Source organism: Hyperoodon ampullatus (genome assembly GCF_949752795.1).
Source record: "Hyperoodon ampullatus genome assembly, chromosome: 2".
Taxonomy (NCBI): domain Eukaryota; kingdom Metazoa; phylum Chordata; class Mammalia; order Artiodactyla; family Ziphiidae; genus Hyperoodon; species Hyperoodon ampullatus.
This window is the reverse complement of record NC_136915.1, coordinates 157,926,014-157,947,044: the sequence shown is the minus strand read 5'-3', so window position 1 is coordinate 157,947,044 and position 21,031 is coordinate 157,926,014. Positions and strand designations below refer to the sequence as shown.

The 21,031-nt window shown below is 41.7% G+C and overlaps 1 protein-coding gene across 6 annotated transcripts in view; it reads left to right on the top strand.

Moving 5' to 3' along the window:
- Window positions 1-21,031, top strand: part of RGL1 (ral guanine nucleotide dissociation stimulator like 1) — a gene marked incomplete at both ends in the record, with an annotated part of 177,216 nt that overhangs the window by 115,826 nt on the left and 40,359 nt on the right. For all 6 annotated transcript variants that reach the window (XM_079698317.1, XM_079698315.1, XM_079698312.1 and 3 more), the window contains one exon: window positions 15,665-15,849. In XM_079698317.1, coding sequence (XP_079554443.1) covers window positions 15,665-15,849 — 185 coding nt within the window. The remainder of the gene's footprint in view (window positions 1-15,664; window positions 15,850-21,031) is intronic.

Here is a 21,031-nt window from a genome sequence, read left to right as displayed (position 1 = left end):
CTGTTCAGGCAATTGGCTGATGGACTTCTTTCTCCAGGAGCCAGGGATATAAAGATGAGAAAACTGGGTATCTTTTTAACTCCTGAGTTAGGTGTCAGGTAGTTTCATAATTTTATTGGATGGGCCATAACCTTCCAGAAAACTAAACACACCAGTGTAGATATTTGAATGCCAAGTGCAAGGTGTGGTGAGTGGAAGAGATACCTTATTCCTAGAGGGCTTTAGGGAGGCTTCTTGGAAGAGGTGACATCTGAAGCAGGCTTTGAAGGAGCGTGAAGATTTGGATGGTAGAGCCGTTTAGGAAGGGGACAGTGGGATCAAATCAGGGAAGTGCAGAGTATATGATATTTGGGGGAACAGCACAGAATTGGGGCAGCTGCTTCACTGTGTACATGTTGGGTGAGGGCAGTTAGTGGCGTTGAAGTTATCATGAAAGGTTTGAATTTCTCACAAATTCAAGAGGGTTTGGACTTTCCCTGGTAAGCAGTGGGCAGTCAGCCCTAAAGACTTTTTGCAGGAGGGAAGCCGTATAATCAGATAGGTAATTTGATGGAATGGATTAGACTTACAACCTTCTTTTTTTTTCTTGTGGTTCTTTATTATCTCTTTGTTGTGCCCAATCCAGATGCCGCTGCCTAGCCCATAAATGCCACATCAGCATCGCCTGGGAACTTGTTCAGAATGCAGAGTCTCAGGCCCTGCCCCAGACCTAGATTAGAATCTGCATTTTAACAAGATCCTCAAGTGATTCCTATGCATTTTAAAGTTTGAGAATCGTAGGATTAGAGGGGTTTTGTTGTTGTTAGTTTTGTTTATCCATGAAAACTTACGGAAATAATATTTTTTTTAAAAAAGAACCTTTTTTATAATGAATTTTAAAACATATGTTAAAGAAGAGATACTCTACGAATTGAGTGGCCAGCTTGTCAAATGTAACCTCGATCTGTGACCAGATTCAGAAGTAAGCGTGTTGTTATCTACATATTTTGGAATTGCATCACATCTAGAGCTGCCATTCAACTAGCCACCTGAACACTCTGAGGAGAGTAACAATATGAAAAATATCCAGAGCTTTTCTGTTTCCCAGGGGGTGTTTTGAGATTAAATAGTTTTCTGGGAAGTAGCAGTTAAAGCAAATTGATTTGTACTCTGGACATGAATAGTCATGCTCATTCTTTTAAAGGCCTGTTATAAAACTTCATTCAAATTAATTGTACACCAGGAACAGTAACGTGGGTGAGACTCCAGGATAAGCTGTTTTAAAGGGCTTTACAGTTTTAAGCATATGAGGCCTTAACAAAGAGCTTCACATAGAACTCCCCTGAGGGGTCCATCATCTGAGGACAATGGTCCTTTCCTAAAGCCACACAGTGAATTGGTAGAAAGTTCTTGACCCTTTTCCTCAGACTGAGTTGCCTTTTTAAAAAATTATGCCTGATGAAAATATGCCACTTTATCGTATAATGAGTCACTCTGTCCTACAGACACTGGAATGCTAAAATCCCTTCTCTCTGCTGACCTCTTTCTTCTTTCTATTTCCCTTTCTTCTGTCTTTTTGGGGTTTTTTCCCCCCACTTCTCCTTTTTATTATTTTTCATCTCACCTCAGCATTCTCTTTTTGTTCTCTTTTTCACAAGTTACCCTTCTGATCATTTCTGTGACTTGATAGGGTCACTGCTTTGTCTATTTTTGGAGGAAATCAGGGAAGCACCTTGTCCATTCCACGTGTAACACATGGAAAGTTCCCCGGTCATCTCAGAGCTGCAGCAGCTGACTTGTAGCAGTGACTGAAGGCCTCCTGATGGCTGATAGATGTGTAGGAGATATGGCTATATGCCAGTTCTCAGTGGGGGAGTTTTGCCCCCAGAGGACATTTGGCAAGATCTGGAGAATTTTTGGTTGTTTCAACTTGGTGGGGAGATGCTCTGGCATCTAGTGGGCAGAGGCCAGGATTGCTGCAAAACATTCTGCCATGTGCAAGACCGGCCCCTTTCCCCCCTGCAACAAAGTATCAATAGCGCCTAGGTGAGAAACCCTGCTGGATGGCGATGAGGCTGCTGCAGTGCTCAAGTGAAAACTGTCTTTATTTATGAACATCTAAATATATGTAAAAATAATACCATACTTATTTGGAAATTTATTTATTTATGCCCCTTCTTATAATTAGGTGAATCCAATGCTGAGGTGGCCGTGGAGCCAGCCTCATGGAAGGTGACAGGTCCTGGGAAATGAGACTGGAGAACTCGGACTCAAGCTCCTCCTCCATCACTGTCACTTCACCTCTCTCGGTTTCAGTCTCTTTTCCTGAAAAATGAGTGCTCTGAGATCCTTTCAAGTTTAAGGATGCCTAGGATAAAATTTATTTAGCTTTCTTTTCATCTTCTTTTTTTTTTTTTGCGGTATGCAGGCCTCTCACTGCCGTGGCCTCTCCCGTTGCGGAGCACAGGCTCTGGACACACAGGCTCAGCGGCCATGGCTCACGGGCCCAGCCACTCTGCGGCATGTGGGATCTTCCCGGACTGGGGCACGAACCCGTGTCCCCTGCATGGGCAGGCGGACTCGCAACCACTGCACCACCACGGAAGCCCTCTTTTCATCTTCTTAAAAATGAAAATGAATATCAGAAGCAGAGATATGGTCCAAATATTGTATTGATTGTTTGAGAGGTGCCCTTTACTGCTTGTGTCTGTTGGAAAGACTGAGTAACCAGTTTTGATAAAATAGGAAAGAAAAAATACACAGCTTCTTTGATTTGCTTATTATTAACCATGACATCAGAACTGCTGGCTAGGATCATAAATAAAGATGGGCTAAAGCATGGTATTGTGGGGTCAGGCAAGGAGCAGCAAAATACCCATTGTTTTCCTTTGCTGCAAATCTGTGTTCTTGTGATTTCAGGTGGGAAACAGACGGAAGGAATTCAGTGACATTCTAAGAAGTAAACATCCTGTTTTAGGACAGATGCCTTCAGTTTTGCAGCCCAGGGATATGGGGGGTGGAGGTGGGGAATCACTACTGGGTTTAACTATGAAAAGGGAAATGCTCAACTATTGTTTGGTTTTTCAGTTTTTGTTGTAAAGCAAAGAACAAGGCTTACATTTGATACAGGCTCCCAAGTCCCAAGGTAACAGTGTTTCCTGTATTTCTGAATATGGATCTAATCAACCTTTCAAAGGATAAAAGAACTTAAAAGAAGGCAAAAATGTGGAAATAACAGATGAAACAGTCAAGATGAAAGATTGGTTTCTGGTGTCTTGGACCACAACTGGCTAGTGTTCTTCATGAATTTCAAAAAGTATCTGATTGTGCTGTGACTCTCACTTGTAATTCCAGTCCCGAGTATGCCTGGTTCAGGCTTTGTGTGGTATCAGGACCTTTAAAGTTATCTGGCTAAAGTAAGAATTCCTTCAGTTGCAGGGAATTCAACTTGCAAGGATTTTAGATGTTGGAATCTTTGCCACACAGTGATTTCTGATGTTAGCACTAGACTGATGTAAATAATAAGTCATACCATGTTTGTTTCTACAATCCCTAAACTTGTCACTGTTGGGAAATCAGGGAACTCACTTCCTATGACAGAAGAAAACATCTCTGCCAACGTTCATGCTACCTGCACCCCTTTCCTCCTTCCTGCCGACACTTTTACACGAGAAAATGCTATCTATTTAGAATAATACAATCTGAACCAGGTGGGAAAAGGAAACTTTCCTTAGTGCAGATTTATTACAATCATTGAATTCAGAAGTGAAGAGAACATGAAGAAGGGATATTAACCATACAGAGCCTTGACACCGTGAATCTTCACTCTCTGAAATGTATTTGAGATTAGAATATCATATATATATATATATATAAAATACATATATATATATATATATATATATACACACACACACACATATATACACACACACACACACAGAACTTTATTTAAAGATGTTTAAGGGATTTCCTGGTGGTGCAGTGGTTGAGAGTCCGCCTGCCAATGCAGGGGACACAGGTTTGTGCCCCGGTCCGGGAAGATCCCACTTGCCGCAGAGCGGCTGGGCCCGTGAGCCATGGCCGCTGAGCCTGCGCGTCCGGAGCCTGTGCTCCGCAACGGGAGAGGCCACAACAGTGAGAGGCCCGCGTACCAGGAAAAAAAAAAAAAAAGTTTAAAACTGTTCAGGAATTATGCTTTTTTATTCCTTTAAAAAAATTACGATTGTAATGTTGAAATAGTTTCTGTTTTCTTTTCTTTAATTGACTCTCATCACTTCCCTTCTGGAATGCCATGTTTTGTTTTCTCAAACTCTTTACCATAACAGTGGTTTAAACCACTGAAATCATTCTGCTTTCATCTCCAAACATTCAGATGATATAAAAGTCATTCTTGTAATCTTTTCCCAGAAGTTGTAAATAGTGACACCCGGTTTTAGTCAGTGGTAAAGAGTCCTATAAATATTAGTATCCAAGATATTGGAAACATTTGAAAGAACAGGGAGATGAGTTAAAGGAAGCTGGCTGTAATTCTTTAATATCTGGGAAACTTTACAGTGGAAGGTATTAACAAATCTTCCCAGTGAGTTCGCAATCAATATTCATTCCATCCAATTCAAATAACCTAAGAAGGCAATTGAAATCAATCTGAGTGATTGTAACAAAAATGGGGCAAAGAAAGAGGAGTAAAGAACAGAGCAAAAATAAGATTTAAAACTCCAAATTTAGAAGAATTAAAGGCTATAATGTGAAAGGAATATTTTTAAAAAGTAAAACAAAAGTAGAAATGGAGATGCAATAAACCACATAAAAGAGCCAGGTATTGTCTTTAAAACATCCATACTGGACAAAGAAAAACAGAAAGTATAGTTTTAAGAAAGTCATTGAAATCTTGAATCAAAATTATGCATTTAAGGGAAGAGTGCAGGCTCTCAAGCAGAAATTACTTTTCTAATAATGGAGGAATGAAACAACATCGATAATCATTGATTCAGAGAGAAGAATAAATGGCCACCTGAGAATCTCCTAAGGTCCTCTACACGTTAGAGAAAGGTAAAGAGACATCACAACCAGACTCTGTCACTTGATCACCCTGCAGTGTCAGAGATGATGGAAATGATGATACCACTGTCACCTCTCCGACCACCACCACTGGCTACAGTTTGGGGTGTACTTACCTTAGTGCAAGGCTTTCTGTAGGCATTTTGTACCTTCTTTTACTATCACAGACATGCTGTGAGATATTGTCCTGATTTTATAGGTGTGTAAACTGAGGCTCCGGAAAAGTTACATGCTTTGACTAAGATCAAGCAGCTGGTCAATGACAGGTCTGATATTTGATCTCGGGTCCAGTTGACTCCAGGACTTGGATTTCTCACCGTTTTGCTCTCAGGACTGTTATTTCAAAAATAGCGTTGGGATCTCTGGTGCTCATAAATTCCCCCTGCCCCCTCACCCCTGCCGCCATATTTGTCTATATTACCGTAAAAGGGCTGCAGAGAGAAGTACATGAGGAACTAGGGTATAGTATCACCGTTGTGACTAGTGCTTTAGCTTGTTAGCATTCTGAGATTGTACAGTTTGGGATTATTTCCTTTAGCCTGTGTTGCCTTGCCTGGCTTTTTTTAATGAAATGAAGAACCTGAGGAAGGTCCTCAAACAGCTGTTAGAAATGTGGAAGTTAGGCTTGTTTCCTGGGGAAGGAGATGGGTTGGAGGATGTGAGGAAAGAAGAAGGAAGACCAGATTGGTCAGGCCCATCAATCTGAGCGCCTGCTTCCTGTTCTTGGTGCCTTGTAGCGTCTGTCATCCCCAACGGAAACTCCATTCTAATGGTGAAAACTGTAGAACGCCTCAGCAATTTTTTCATTAGAGGCCTATTTATAACATAAAAACTCCCTTCTTGGACTGTGAGGAATTAGAGAATAATGAGTTACTGAGGTCCCTGAAAAATAACTTTGGTGAGCAGTGGTGTCTCTTTCTAATAATAATGGCTAGAGTTCATTGGCTGCTTCATAGGAATTGTCCCTGTGTTAAGTACTGAGTATCCTTTTAATACCCTCATAATAACTCTATGTGTTATTATTCCTGTTTTACAGATGGGGAGTCTGAGACATAGAGAGGTTAAGGAACATGTCCAAGGTCATACAGTGAATAAATGAGAGAGTGGGATTTAACCCAGGCTTTAACCTCAACACTGTGTGGTCTCTACTTCTTCCCCTGTGATAAAAATGAGACTATTTCTCTTAAGTACTTAGGTTGGACCCTCTTGTTCATCTTTCTTTCCCCCCTTAGGACATTTTAAACAACAGTTTTACATTTATATAAAAATTGAGCCAATAATACAGAATTCCCATATACCTTCCTCACAGTTTCCCCTATTATTAACTTCTAACATGAATATACACATTTGTTACAATTAATGAATCAATACATTGTTAAGTAAAGTTCATAGTTTAGTCAGAGTTCCTTTTTTTTTTTTTTTTTTTTTACGTAATGGCCCTGTTCTGTTCCAGGATCCCATCCAGGATACTGCATTACATTTAGTTAGTTGGGATATCTCTCTAGGTTCCTATTGGCTGTGACAGTTTTTGACTTTTCTTGTTTTTGATGACCTTGACAGTGTTGAGGAGTACTGATCAGATATATTTTAGGACACCCCTTTATTAGAATTTTTCTTGTAATTAGACTGATATTTTTCCTCATAATTAGACTGAATTTATGAGGTTTGAGAGAAATATCACAGAGATAAAATACCATTCTCATCACATACTTTCACCATGATTTACGCCTGTTGATGTTGGCCTTGATCACCTGGATGAAGTTGTTATTTTTCAGGTTTCTTCACGGCATATGTCTTTTTTCCCCCTTCCTTTCCATACTATATTGTTTGGAAGGAAGTCACTAGGCACAACCCCTTTGTTTTGCTTCCCTTCTTTTAGGGTAAAGTATCTACCTAATTTATTTGGAAAACTTCTGCATGGGAGATTTGTCTCGCCCATTTATTAATTTATTCAGTCTTTTATTTATATCAGTATGGACTCATGGAAATTTATTTATTTATTATTTATTATTATTTTTTTGTGTGTACGCGGGCCTCTCACTGCTGTGGCCTCTCCCATTGTGGAGCACAGGCTCTGGACGCGCAGGCTCAGCGGCCATGGCTCACGGGCCTAGCCGCTCCACAGCATGTGGGATCTTCCCAGACTGGGGCACGAACCCATGTCCCCTGCATTGGCAGGCGGACTCTCAACCACTGCGCCACCAGGGAAGCCCGGAAATTTATTAATACTGTGGGATATAATGCAGTGCTACTTTATGTATTTTATTGCTCAGATTATTCCAGCTTTGGCCATTGGGAACTCTTCTGGTTGACTCCTGTGTCACTTTCACACATCCCTATTACTGTATTTGAGCCCTTCCTTACTTTATGGCACTACAAGACGTTCTAGACTCATCTTGTATATTTCCCATCCCAGTCTTAGAATCAGCCATTTCTTCTTCTGGTTCTTTTTTTTTTATTTTTTATTTTTAGATTTTCAGGAGACCTTAAAGTTGTTTTTTTTTTAATATTTATTTTTGGCTTGTTGGTCTTCGTTTCTATGAGAGGACTTTCTTTAGTTGCGGCAAGCGGGGGCCACTCTTCATCACGGTGTGCGGGCCTCTCACTATCGCGGCCTCTCTTGTTGTGGAGCACAGGCTCCAGATGCGCAGGCTCAGTAGTTGTGGCTCATGGGCCCAGCTGCTCCGCAGCATGTGGGATCCTCCCAGACCAGGGCTCAAACCCGTGTCCCCTGCATTGGCAGGCAGATTCTCAACTACTGCGCCACCAGGGAAGCCCGACCTGGTTCTTTTTATTGGAGAATGATATTAGAAACCAAGATCTGGGTGCTAGGTGTGCTCATCCCTACTGGGGTGTCATTTCTTCTGGCCCTCTCAGCTGACATGGCTAGGAAATATATGTGTAAATGCATATACCTATAAATATTTCTATGTATAACCATCTATATATTATATTAAATATGAATTCTTACTGATGCCTTCAACTCTAATCCTTACCACATGGACCATTCTGGCTTCCTCCCGTTGCTTATTTGTGAGTATCCTCTCCAACAGTGAGAAAACCAGCTTCTACCCTCTGCCTTCCATTTACTTAATTGTTCAGTTTCAGTATATATGTATGGCAGTATCAGAATCGTTAACTCGTACCCCCGAGGGAAACAACTTTCTCAACCAGAGTCCAGTGTTTATGTGTAGTTCCTTTTGCCTTTAGTCCTTAATCTTATAGATTGTAATTCTGCTTTTTTAAAATAATGAAAATAGCTAATGTTTTTGAACACTCACTATGTCTTAGGGACTATTCTAAATACTTCAGATATATTATCTCTTTTAGGCCTCACAGGAATTCTGTGAGGAGGGATCTATTACTGTATCCATTTTACAGATGAGGAAGCAGAGGCATAAAGAGGTTGGGTTTGTCTGACTAACCAGAGAGTCAGTCTGACTCCAGAGAATGTGTGTAACCACATTGGCTATACTGTTCATGAAACATAGGCATTTAGGAGACCTCTTAGTTTTGTTCCTTTTCTAATGGAGTGCAGTCACTGACATACTGAGTAAGGTTTGGTACTACAGGATTAAGTCTCTGCACAACAATTCTCTTCAATTTCTGTAAATCTACATTCCGTTGCCAGGGTCTGCACATGTAGTTTGGGAATGAAAGACAGGGGTGTAAACACTTGGTTTTGAGTTATTGGGTTTGAGCTCATCTCCTCCTACTCTTGACCCTTTCCCACCCATATTTACTCTTTATACTGTGTGTCCTTCCTATCCCAATCTTTTTCTTCCTCCTTCTTGCCTTGGAGGTTTTTCTCTTCTTTAACTGCCCATGGCCCCTCACTGGCTTTTCTGCCCTATATTGCCTTCTGGTGCTTAGTCCCTACTCTGGCTTTGTTTACATTTATTTCCCTGGGTCTCCCTTAATTCCTCTTTTACTTTCCCTCCCAGCGTTCTAACCTCTACTCACCACCAGTACCAAAATGTACAATGGAAAATGTACAAGAAAGCATTGCAAGATTACCTTGACAAGTCTAGATAATGTTTCCATCCTTTACATGCTTTTACAGGCAAAAAAAGGAAAAAAAAAATCTCTGCACCTCCCTTTGTTCTTTCTCATCAGGAAAACCATCTAGCCAGGGGTCTTAGAGGCAGACTGTAACTGGCAGCCTTCCCAGAAACAGCAGAAAATCATTCTGTGACTAGGAGAACAAGGTGGAGGGTCTAGCTCAGAGTCAGTGTCAAGGTTACTTTGCTTTCTTTCCCTGAAGGGCAAAGTGCATTGGCTCCCACCCAGAGGACCTGGCAGTGTCCTGTGCTACACGGCTTCAAAGGCCACCCTCTACATAGATCTTTTTACCTTTTCATTATCTATATTAGGGAAAGATCCAATTCTTGGAGAGTATCCTAAAATAGAAAAATGTTTTGCTGCTTTTAAAAAATGTTTCCATGTCTAATCTTCTGCTGATGAGTAAGTAATGATAAATTATTACCTCAAATAGATTTCTGGGGAGAGAAAGCTCTAAATGGACAGAGTTATTCTTTTTGTCATAATAATCCTATTTCTTGGCTTGGAAGTTATACATCATGGGAGCGATGACCTCATACCTAGAAGGTTTTTTTTTTTATTAAACCTTTTACCAATTCTAGAGTATCTTACTACCTATGTGATTTTAACATGATTTAATGCATTTATCTTAAAATCCCTGTACGTATTAAAAACCTGTGGTTTGAGCATAATAGCCTAATGCTCACCTCGGTCAGCCCTCTTACTCTGCATTGCATGCCTGAAGGTCCCTGAGAGTGATTAGAAGTTTTGTACTATTTCCTTATACCTCTCAGCTAAGACATCTGTCTGATGTCTTCCAACCAGGTTTAAGTGTGATTTCTGTTTGGCTAAGAAATCAAATGAGCATAGCAAATCTCATCATGCTCCATTTCTCCCCTCTTTTCCTATTCTTTTTTTTTTTTTTTTTTTGCGGTACGCGGGCCTCTCACTGTTGTGGCCTCTCCCATTGCGGAGCACAGGCTCCGGATGCGCAGGCTCAGCAGCCACGGCCCACGGGCCCAGCCGCTCCGCGGCACGTGGGATATTCCTGGACCGGGGCACGAACCCGTGTCCCCTGCATCGGCAGGCGGGCTCTCAACCACTGCACCACCAGGGAAGCCCCTCCTTTCCTGTTCTTTAAACAGGTCTTCCTTATGTCTCTTAAAAGTGTTTTGCTTTCTCTCACCTCAGGACCTTTGCTTATGCTGTTACCCCAGAGTCTTCACCCTGCTAATTCTCCCTTATCCTTAAGATCTCAGCTTTAACGTCATTTCCTCAGGGAAGCACTCCATGGAGCCCTGACCAGGTTTACTCTCTCTGAAGGTAAATACCCTAGACTCCCCTACTGTGACATTCATCACATAAATAGTTTTTGTGAATATGGAAAATAAAGGGTACTCAATAAATATTAGTTGGATTAGTGAATTCATTTTCCCCCGGCGTCTGTTCGATTACAAGTAAAAGTCTTAGAAACCACATCTGGGTCTGGACACGACTTCCTTCCTTCACATACTACAAGAATTTGTACCTTGCCAAGGATGCCTGAGGTAGAGAAAGCAATCCTGGTTGTCTGCTGTGCCATCAGATTTGGGCCTCGCCCCTGCTCCCCCCACCCCCCATCCAGTCATCCTTAATCAGACACACACGTTCCCTTGGGAGTGAGGAGTGCTGGCTTTTCTCCTTCCTGAGTTTAGATTATGTCACAATCTTAACCTTTCCATTTGGCTTCAGAAATTACTTCTTCAGTCTTCACAGGTTTTTTTTTTTAATTTATTTATTATTTATTTTTGGCTGTGTTAGATCTTTGTTGCTGTGCGTGGGCTTTCTCTAGTTGCAGCGAGTGGGAGCTACTCTTTGTTGTGGTGCGCAAGCTTCTCATTGCGGTGGCTTCTCTTGTTGCAGAGCATGGGCTCTAGGCACGTGGGCTTCACTAGTTGTGGCTCGCGGGCTCTAGAGCACAGGCTCAGTAGTTGTGGTGCACGGGCTTAGTTGCTCCGCAGCATGTGGGATCTTCCCAGACCAGGGCTCGAACCCGTGTCTCCTGCATTGGCAGGCGAGTTCTTAACCACTGTGCCACCAGGGAAGTCCCTGTATTACACTTTGATGTTCCTGAATTTGTCTGTCCTGAGGGGGGCTGACTCAGGGGTGTGTGTGTGAGTGTGTGGGGTGTGTGTGTGGTGTGGCATGTGTGTGAGTGGTGTGTGTGTGGTGTGTGTGAGCGTGTGTGGTGTGTGTGAGTTTGTGTGTGCGTGGTGTGAATGTGTGGTGTGTGTGCGAGTGTGTGTGTGGTGTGTGTGTGAGTGTGTGGTGTGTGTGAGTGTGTGGTGTGTCTGTGTGGGGGGGTGGTATATGTTCACAGTGTTTGTCTCCCTCCAGCAGGCCTGGAGCCCCAAGTGTTGCAGGAGCTGGTTTGTATTCTGTAGCACTCTATTTCACATGGCAGGTTCCTTGAGTTCTTTCCATGAGTGCTGATTGATTTTCACCGAGCCATACCTTTTTTAATCCCTTCCTTTTGTGACTTACGGCAAGTAGTCTTAAGACTGCTAACAGTTATGTTTCTCTCCAGATATCTCAATATCCTTATTGACATTATGTCACTTGAAATTCAACTGATCAGTGTCAGGTAGATGAAGACAGGTATTATTATGTCTCTTCTCCAGATAAGGGTCGGTGGAGCTAAGTGACCAGTCCCACTCCCGTCGTTCAGGTGGCACAGTGAGGATGGGAACTAGGTTTTCCTCTGGAACCTTATTTCTTGTTCTGTGCATAGAGCCAAGTAGCTTCTCTAGCTTAACAGTCACACCTTTCCTGTACGTTTGTGACTTTTAACGAGGGCTTCCCTTCGTTATTAAGGTTCTTTACACCTTCCAACTAACCCGTTCTGGTTAGGATGTACCTTAGATCTTAGGAGTGGAGCCAGGAAAGGTAAGATGGAAAAGTCACTGGCCAGTAATCCTGTTGTCTCTGTCGTGATTTTGTGATGTTGCTTTCCCTTTTGAAATTTCAAACGTTTCACATTTTATCTGCTTCTTAGCCTATCAAGAACAGAAAGTTTCTTCCCAGGACTGGCAAACATAAAGCTGCTCTGAGCTTTGGGCACACGTCCAGGCCTTTCCAGAAAGCCTGCCTCCCTGGGATGCTGATAAAACTCTGCTAATAAGAGGGCAGGGGTCTGCCTCGTGTTGTATCGTGCTGTCTTTATATGTATCTTCCTTCTCCTCTTTATTCTTCCTCCTCTGCCTTCATTTCTCTTTTGTCTGAAAATGCTTTTTAATTCAGTGTCTGGGTTTGTAGTGACTTTTCAAAGCCTTCTTGCGCTAAGCTATGGGAAGGGCACTGTCACAAAGAGTAAAATGAGTAGGTTAGCAACGCTAGTAGAAAATATCAGTCTGAGGAGGACAAAATGTGCACCTAAAGGTGAGTCGAATATGGATTAAGGTCCCCCTTCAGAGTTCCCCTGGGCCTTCCAAGGCTGCACCTTTCCATGGAAGGAAGTCCTATACAACGTGCCCCATAGAAATATACAAGTACACGAGATGTAAACAAGGATATTCATTTTGTAGTTGTACGTGTGAGAACCTAACAATAACTTAACTACCTGTGCACTAGTAGAATACCTATATTAATTATGGTGTGTGCATGCAATGGATACTATGTGACCCTGAGAAACAGTGAGAGCTAGAGGTCCTGGTGTGGATGGAGAGGTATCTATGACATACTATTCATGGGGGAAAAAATCCATGGTTTATACATATTACATCTATTTAAATATGTAAACATATCCATAGAAAAGTCTAGAAGGATATACTCCAAACTGTTCACACAGGGTCATGGTAATAAGATTAGAATGAAGGGGCGTAGATATTTTGTTGTTTTAATTTATAGATATTTGCATATTTGTAATATTTACTTTTTTCAATAAATTGTTTTATAATTTTAAAACTAACAATTATGGGGGGTAAATGAGTAAATGACATATTGATATCTTTTAACATCTGTCTTTTACTATAATTTTGGATTTCTACCTGGGTTTTTTTTAGGTTATGAACTTTTGAGGTGTTATCAGGGTCATTGAGTTGCTGGTCTCGTTGGTTGGATGCTCTTTTAGATTTTTAATTTAGTGATGTGAATTATTATCCCTTCATATCTGTCTTTTAATCACTGTCATCGAAAGAGTATTCCCTCATTGAAATATTAAAAAATATTAAGTGAGTGATAGTACTAATTAAATTAAATCACCCTTCTTTTGAGAAGTGCAAAACCGTTCTGTAAGAGTCACCGTAATGTACGCAAACGTCAGGTTTTCCTGAGTTTTATGCTATCACCCCACCTATGTGCCTACCCCAGTTCTGGACTCAATGCTCATCAGCAAAGAAGGGAAATTATTCACAGAAAAAGTCATCTTCCTTATAAAAATGAAATATTAGGATGCCGTCTCATCATTATCTTCTTCAATTCATGATATTTGGTTTTGGTGAAGAAAGGAGAAATAATGAGTGCCGTGTGTGGGCTCTCAAAATAATTGAAGTCCATCATTTCAGGGGGAGTTAGGGCTTCACCATATGAATTTGGGGGGCCATAAACATTCATACATAACAGATGATGTGACAAGTGACCCGAATAGTGAAGGTTCACTTACTAGAAGTTCATTAATTTCATTTTGCTCGTTCTTTCAATTAATCCCAGAGCCCAGATTAATTTCTTCTAGCTTTCTGTGAGGAAATGAAAGTTTTGTTTCTCTCTTTTTTTTAATCTGCACTGAAGATTTAGAAAATACTGAATTATTTCTATGGTTTTAAATGCCAACCTTAATTAATGGTTTTATGTCATCTATTTCTGTGTAGCTATGTGAATATTATCGTTCCAAATGTCTTCATGTCCATATTGGTGAAACAGTGATCTCCACAGCAGTGAAAACAATTAATTTCTTTCCCTTCTGTGTTTGTACGTCAGTTCCAAAAGTTCAGCATTAGATTGGCTTTAGTTGCATTTCTGCCTTGATCACAGTCTAGCTCTCTGCTGTGAACTTGAGACCTGTGAAGTTTAGACACACCTATGAAAGTCCAGGCAGCGGTTTCATATATATGGATCATAATATCTTTTTGTTTCTTTACAGTTCGTTAACTAAGCGAACAGTTTGTTTGAAGTCTAATCAGATGGTAATTTAAAAATCTGCTAGACATTTTTTTTCAGCTGAAAAATTTTAATTAGGTCTTTCGCTAAAACAAAGTGTCCCAGGGCTTCCCTGGTGGCGCAGTGGTTGAGAGTCCACCTGCCGATGCAGGGGACACAGGTTCGTGCCCTGATCCGGGCAGATCCCACATGCCGCGGAGTGGCTGGGCCCATGGGCCATGGCCGCTGAGCCTGCGCGTCCGGAGCCTGTGCTCAGCAACGGGGGAGGCCACAGCAGTGAGAGGCCCGCGTACCGCAAAAAAAACCCCAAAAAAACCCCCGAAAAAAAAACAAAAACAAAAAAATACAAAGTGTCCCAGCTCTGTCAATAAAATATGCTTTGATTAATTTATAGTCCCTGTCATCTTCTCTGGCCATCATCAATGGATGCACCTTGTTCCTGGGGCTGGCTGGTCATTAGTGAGGCAAAGTACCATGTGCATGGGACACAGCCCAGCACGTGCCCGACTCAGGAGTGGCTGTAAAGCCTTCTTTGAATATGAAGCGTAGGACAATAGCACTCAAAAGTTGTCCTTTTTGTCAGCTGTTTGTCTTTTCCATTGAGTGAGGGGCTGCACCTACCTTAAAGAGAACAAGCTTGTGTTATTAGTAACATGAAAGCAGGGAACTGTGCCCCCATGATGACTGTGTCTCTTTTTGTGCCCTGGTCCTTGTTTCACTCAAGGTGGACTCAGCTGAGCCATCAGAAGAAGTCGCCCTCTCAATGAATGGCTTTGCTTATCAAGTTTTTCTCCTTTACTTTTAAAAACCTAACTTTCTACTCATACTGTCTCTTCCACTTGAAACACATTGTCCTCTGATAATTTGAAAAGCAAAAGGATAATTTTGTGAGGACATTTTTGGTGCTATGCTGAAACCCTGGTGATCTTTGTAAAATTAAATTTACACATTATCTTTCCTAAACCTAGGCCCTTCCATCCGTCAAAGTTCTGGCCTACTGTCTGTTATTTCCTAAAGTGTTATCACAGTAGATTTTGTGGTCTCTGACTTGACTGAATCCAGAATTGGAAACACATAATCTTGTTGTATACAGGTTACTTTGAAGTTGCTTCAGGACTCACTAAATCTTCTCTTCCGTGTCTTTTTTTGCCCTGTGTGGGTTTTTCCAACGTTTATGGTCCTGTTTTTTTTTATTTTTTATTTTTTTTTTAACTTACCAGTCTTTCCCCAGCTCCCCAACCACCACTTAAAATAATAAAAGGTACTCAGGCTGTTTTCAGATGCTTTATATTAACTTCACTGACATTGCCGGGAACTTCTAGGTGAACTATCCATTGATCACTTGCACAAGTTTTCCTGAGGCATGGCTGGGACAGGCTCTGGTGTCCAGGGCTGGTTTTGAGTCTCCAGAGCCAGTTGAGTGCAGTGACTTTCTGTTTCTCTTTCTCAGTGCAATCGCCTCCATCCTGAGGGCCTGGCTTGACCAGTGTGCAGAGGACTTCCGAGAGCCCCCTCACTTCCCTTGCTTACAGAAACTGCTGGATTATCTCAAGCAGATGATGCCAGGCTCTGACCCAGAGAGAAGAGCACAGAATCTTCTTGAGCAGTTTCACAAGCAAGAAGTAGAAACTGACAGTGAGTACTTACTTGTTTGATTCCAGGGAAGAAGCTAAATTCTGATCCTGCAAACCTCCACAATGAGGAAATGTTCTCCCTGTACTTGTTGAATAGGAGGCCTTGGTTTCCCTCAGGACAGGCTGCTGGGGGATTGGGGGCTGTGGTAAAATTCTCAAGGTTATTGAAGTACTAATTACAGAACCTGTAGCATTTTAGAGCAGAGAAGGGGATATTCAAGATCACCTAGTCCAACTCCCTCATTTTATACGTGAGGAAACAGTGGCTCAGAGGTGAAGTGATTTCTCAGGGTTTCCTTTAATACCATAAAGAGGATGATCTCCCTGATGGTCTTTTACCTTTCCTTGTCATCACACACCATGCTGAACTTGAATTTGCTCTTCATTATCTGCCTAATTGGTTCCTCCTTCTAGCAAATGAAAACGCATCACAAACCACCACCCCCATTCAGCAGGCGAGGAATTAAATCCAGTTCTGCTCCTGCCCTCACAAAAGCTTGAAAAGCTTGAAAAGCTCAGAAAAGATGTTTCTCCTTCAGCCGGAAAGCATCCCTGTAATCTATCCCCTACTGGGGCGGATTACCATCATTTCGCATCTCTGATGGCCTCATCCAAAGGAAGTTTCTGTGGCTGTTTTTTCCTATCTGAGGAATTGACTGCCTATTTTCAAGGACAGAGGAAGGGCCACCACTGCAGGTCACGGGCGGCTTGGAACCATCAGGCTTTGAAGAAAGTCAGAAAGAGGCTAGGGCGGTCTTTCAGTGTGACGTTTTTTCCCCTCACTGGCTGCTGGGGGATGGTTGCCATGGCAGCTGACCCACTTGGAGCTTCTGACAGGCACTTCCCTGAAGTGACGCCTGATTTCCTCAGTGAGGGAAAGGAAATGGTTCCTCAACACCGATAAGGGAAGCTGCATCAGCGCCAAAGAAAATAACCTTAAATTCCAAACAGGACCTGTTGAATTTTTTATGTATGGGGGACCAGAGAGGGGAAAATGCAATTGCATCATTAAAAGCTGACTGCCAAGTCCTCGGTATCTCAGATGACTTCATTTGCCGGGAATGTTTGAATACCAGGGGCACTCCTCCAGCTGCCGGACCTCAACTCCCTTCAGGGCCTCCCCTCCTGTCTTCGTGCTGGAGTGGATACACCATTAGAGCCCAGCTGTCCCCACGGGAGCTGCCTCTGGCTTCCGGCCTAATTGGGGAACCGGTGGGACCAGTGGTTCATTGTTTCCAACCGGGACTGGAAGGCCAGCTCATTTGGCAGGCTGAGGCAGGGGAGAACGAGATGGCCTGACTTTGGTAAAGCTTTTAGGCAATCCCAGAAATGAATTTTTTCTGTGTTTGGAAATTTTTAATCAAGAACTCTCTAAACTTTCTGTTTATTAAGTACAGGAATCATTACCGAAAAAGAGTTTTAGGAGCTTGGTTCCCATATGCTTATTTTACCCAGTTTCATGCCGGCAAAAGTAAACAAGCTCTCCTACATGTTTTCCAAAAGTGAAATCTTGCTTCAGGTTTTTACCTACTTACCACTGGAAGAGAATCAAAAGCAGAAACAGTGAAAGCATGGACTAGACCCCGGAGAGAAAGGACCATGTAATCTTCAGATACGGCAGCATTGATCCAAGGCACATATCAGGCTGCTATGGAGTGTTGGGTGAATGAGATCAAGGCTTAGCACATATACTCCTTGGCTGAAGTTGGCCAGCCTCTGCATTGCAGAGCGACTGGGACAGATTTATGCACAGTGATTAGCAAGAGAGTTGAGAGGCCCTTTCTGAACCTTTGGGATTTCAAATATCTTATTCCTCCACCCAGTGAGAGAGGACCAGAATTGTGTGGAGGAAAAGTGGTGAAATCATGGGGTTTTAGCTTTCTTTAGCTCATGCTGGTTTGTGTCTCAGACTCCAGAGGCAGGCAGAGGTCCCCTCCTTCCTTACCTGGTTGTAACCAACCCCGTTCACATCAGTACCTTCAACTCCAGGGTGAGGCGGCCAGTCTTAAATCACATACCTCTCACCAAAGTTGGCAGATACCCACGTGGTGCTCTGACAGGGGAGGTGATGTAGGGTCCACTCAGTGCCCCTTTTCCCCTCGGAAACTAAGAAAAGGCCACCCCAACTTGATCCAAGATGCCTAAAAGTCTTTTATTCTGCAAAGGCTTACAATGTCAACATTCTGGGGGAGTAGCAACACCCTGATTTAAATGTCTGCTAAGATATAACTGAATGCAGCTAGATTTTTGTTCTTGAGAATGGATTTGACAGGCAGAAGAGCAAGCAGTGTGAAGGGGGATGAGGTTGGGGAACAACCCAGGAATTGGGGAAGGTTTCCCCAGAAGAGAGGCTAGGGACCCAAGGTAAGCGTCTTCCAGGTCCACAGTCTTTCACAATGGAGACTGGAGGTCCTGTTTCATGTGCTGAGCACTTATGCTTTTGATTTGGAGTCCTAGGTAGAAAAACTTTATTTTTTCCTACTTCTTCAGTCTGTATCCGATTAATTTGCTAATCGATGATCTTATCTCTAATAAGGCTCAGGTGAATTTAGCTTAAGGCTATTCTACTGCTTTATGCATACTTTTTTTTTCTTATTAGTCATCCATTTTATGCACATCAGTGTATACATGTCAATCCCAATCTCCCAATTCATCACACACACACCCCACCTCCCCCCACCGCTTTCCCCCCTTGGTGTCCATACATTTGTTCTCTACATCTGTGTCTCAATTTCTGCCCTGCAAACCGGTTCACCTGTACCATTTTTCTAGGTTCCACATACATGCGTTAATATACGATATTAGTTTTTCTCTTTGTGACTTTCTTCACTCTGTATGACAGTCTCTAGATCCATCCACATCTCTACAAATGACCCAATTTCATTCCTTTTTATGGCTGAGTAATATTCCATTGTATATATGTACCACATCTTCTTTATCCATTCGTCTGTCGCTGGGCATTTAGGTTGCTTCCAAGACCTGGCTATTGTAAATAGTGCTGCAATGAACATTGGGGTGCACGTGTCATTTTGAATTATGGTTTTCTCTGGGTATATGCCCAGTAGTGGGATTGCTGGGTCATACGGTAATTCTATTTTTGGTTTTTTAAGGAACCTCCATACTGTTCTCCATAGTGGCTGTATCCATTTACATTCCCACCAACAGTGCAGGAGGGTTCCCTTTTCTCCACACTCTCTCCAGCATTTGTTCTTTGCAGATTTTCTGATGAGGCCCATTCTAACCAGTGTGAGGTGATACCTCATTGTAGTTCTGATGTGCATTTCTCTAATAATTAGTGATGTTGAGCAGCTTTTCAGTGCCTCTTGGCCATCTGTATGTCTTCTTTGGAGAAATGTCTATTTAGGTCTTCTGCCCATTTTTTGATTGGGTTGTTTGTTTCTTTAATATTGAGCTGCATGAGCTGTTTATGTATTTTGGAGATTAATCCTTTGTCCATTTATTCGTTTGCAAATTCTGAGGGTTGTCTTTTCGTCTTGTTTACAGTTTCCTTTGCTGTGCAAAAGCTTTTAAGTTTCATTAGGTCCCATTTGCTTTTTTTTGTTATTTCCATTACTCTAGGAGGCGGATCAAAAAAGATCTTGCTGTGATTTATGTCAAAGAGTATTCTTCCTATGTTTTCCTCTAAGAGGTTTATAGTGTCTGGTCTTACATTTAGGTCTCTAATCCATTTTGAGTTTATTTTTGTGTATGGTGTTAGGCAGTGTTCTAATTTCATTCTTTTACATGTAGCTGTCCAGTTTTCCCAGCACCACTTATTGAAGAGGCTGTCTTTTCTCCATTGTATGTCCTTGCCTCCTTTGTCATAGATTAGTTGACCATATGTGCGTGGGGTTATCTCTGGGCTTTCTATCTTGTTCCATCGATCTATATTTCTGTTTTTCTGCTAGTACCATATTGTCTTGATTACTCTAGCTTTGTAGTATAGTCTGAAGTCAGGGAGTCTGATTCCTCCAGCCTCATTTTGTTCCCTCAAGACTGCTTTGCCTATTCACGGTCTTTTGTGTCTCCATACAAATTTTAAGATTTTTTGTTCTAGTTCTGTAAAAAATGCCATTGGTAGTTTGATAGGGATTGCATTGAGTCTGTAGATGGCTTTGGGTTGTATAGTCATTTTCACAATATTGATTCTTCTAATCCAAGAACATGGTATATCTCTCCATCTGTTGGTATCATCTTTAATTTCTTTCATCAGTGTCTTATAGTTTTCTGCATACAGGTCTTTTGTCTCCCTAGGTAGGTTTATTCCTAGGTATTTTATTCTTTTTGTTGCAGTGGTAAATGGGAGTGTTTCCTTAATTTCTCTTTCAGATTTTTCAGCATTAGTGTATAGGAATGCAAGAAATTTCTGTGCATTAATTTTGTATCCTGCTACTTTACCAAATTCATTGATTAGCTATTTAGGCATCCTTAGGCTTCTCTATGTATAGTATCGTGTCATCTGCAAACAGTGGCAGTTTTACTTCTTCTTTTCCAATTTGTATTCCTTTTATTTCTTTTTCTTCTCTGATTGCCATGACTAGGACTTCCAAAACTATGTTGAATAATAGTGGTGAGAGTGGACATCCTTGCCTTGTTCCTGATCTTAGAGGAAATGCTTTCAGTTTTTCACCATTGAGAATGATGTTAACTGTGGGTTTGTCATATATGGCCTTTATTATGTTGAGGTAGGTTCCCTCTATGCCCACTTTCTGGAGAGTTTTTATCATAAATCGGTGTTGAATTTTGTCAGAAGCTTTTTCTGCATCTATTGAGATGATCATATGGTTTTTATTCTTCAGTTTGTTAATATGGTGTATCACATTGATTGATTTGTGTATACTGAAGAATCCTTGCATCCCTGGGATAAATCCCACTTGATCATGATGTATGATCCTTTTAATGGGTTGTTGGATTCTGTTTGCTAGTATTTTGTTGAGGATTTTTGCATCTATATTCATCAGTGATATTGGTCTCTAATTTTCTTTTTTTGTAGTATCTTTGTCTGGTTTGGGTATCAGGGTAATGGTGGCCTTATAGAATGAGTTTAGGAGTGTTCCTTCCTCTGCAATGTTTTGGAAGAGTTTGAGAAGGATGGGTGTTAGCTCTTCTCTAAATGTTTGATAGAATTCACCTGTGATGCCATCTGGTCCTGGACTTTTGTTTGTTGGAAGGTTTTTAATCAC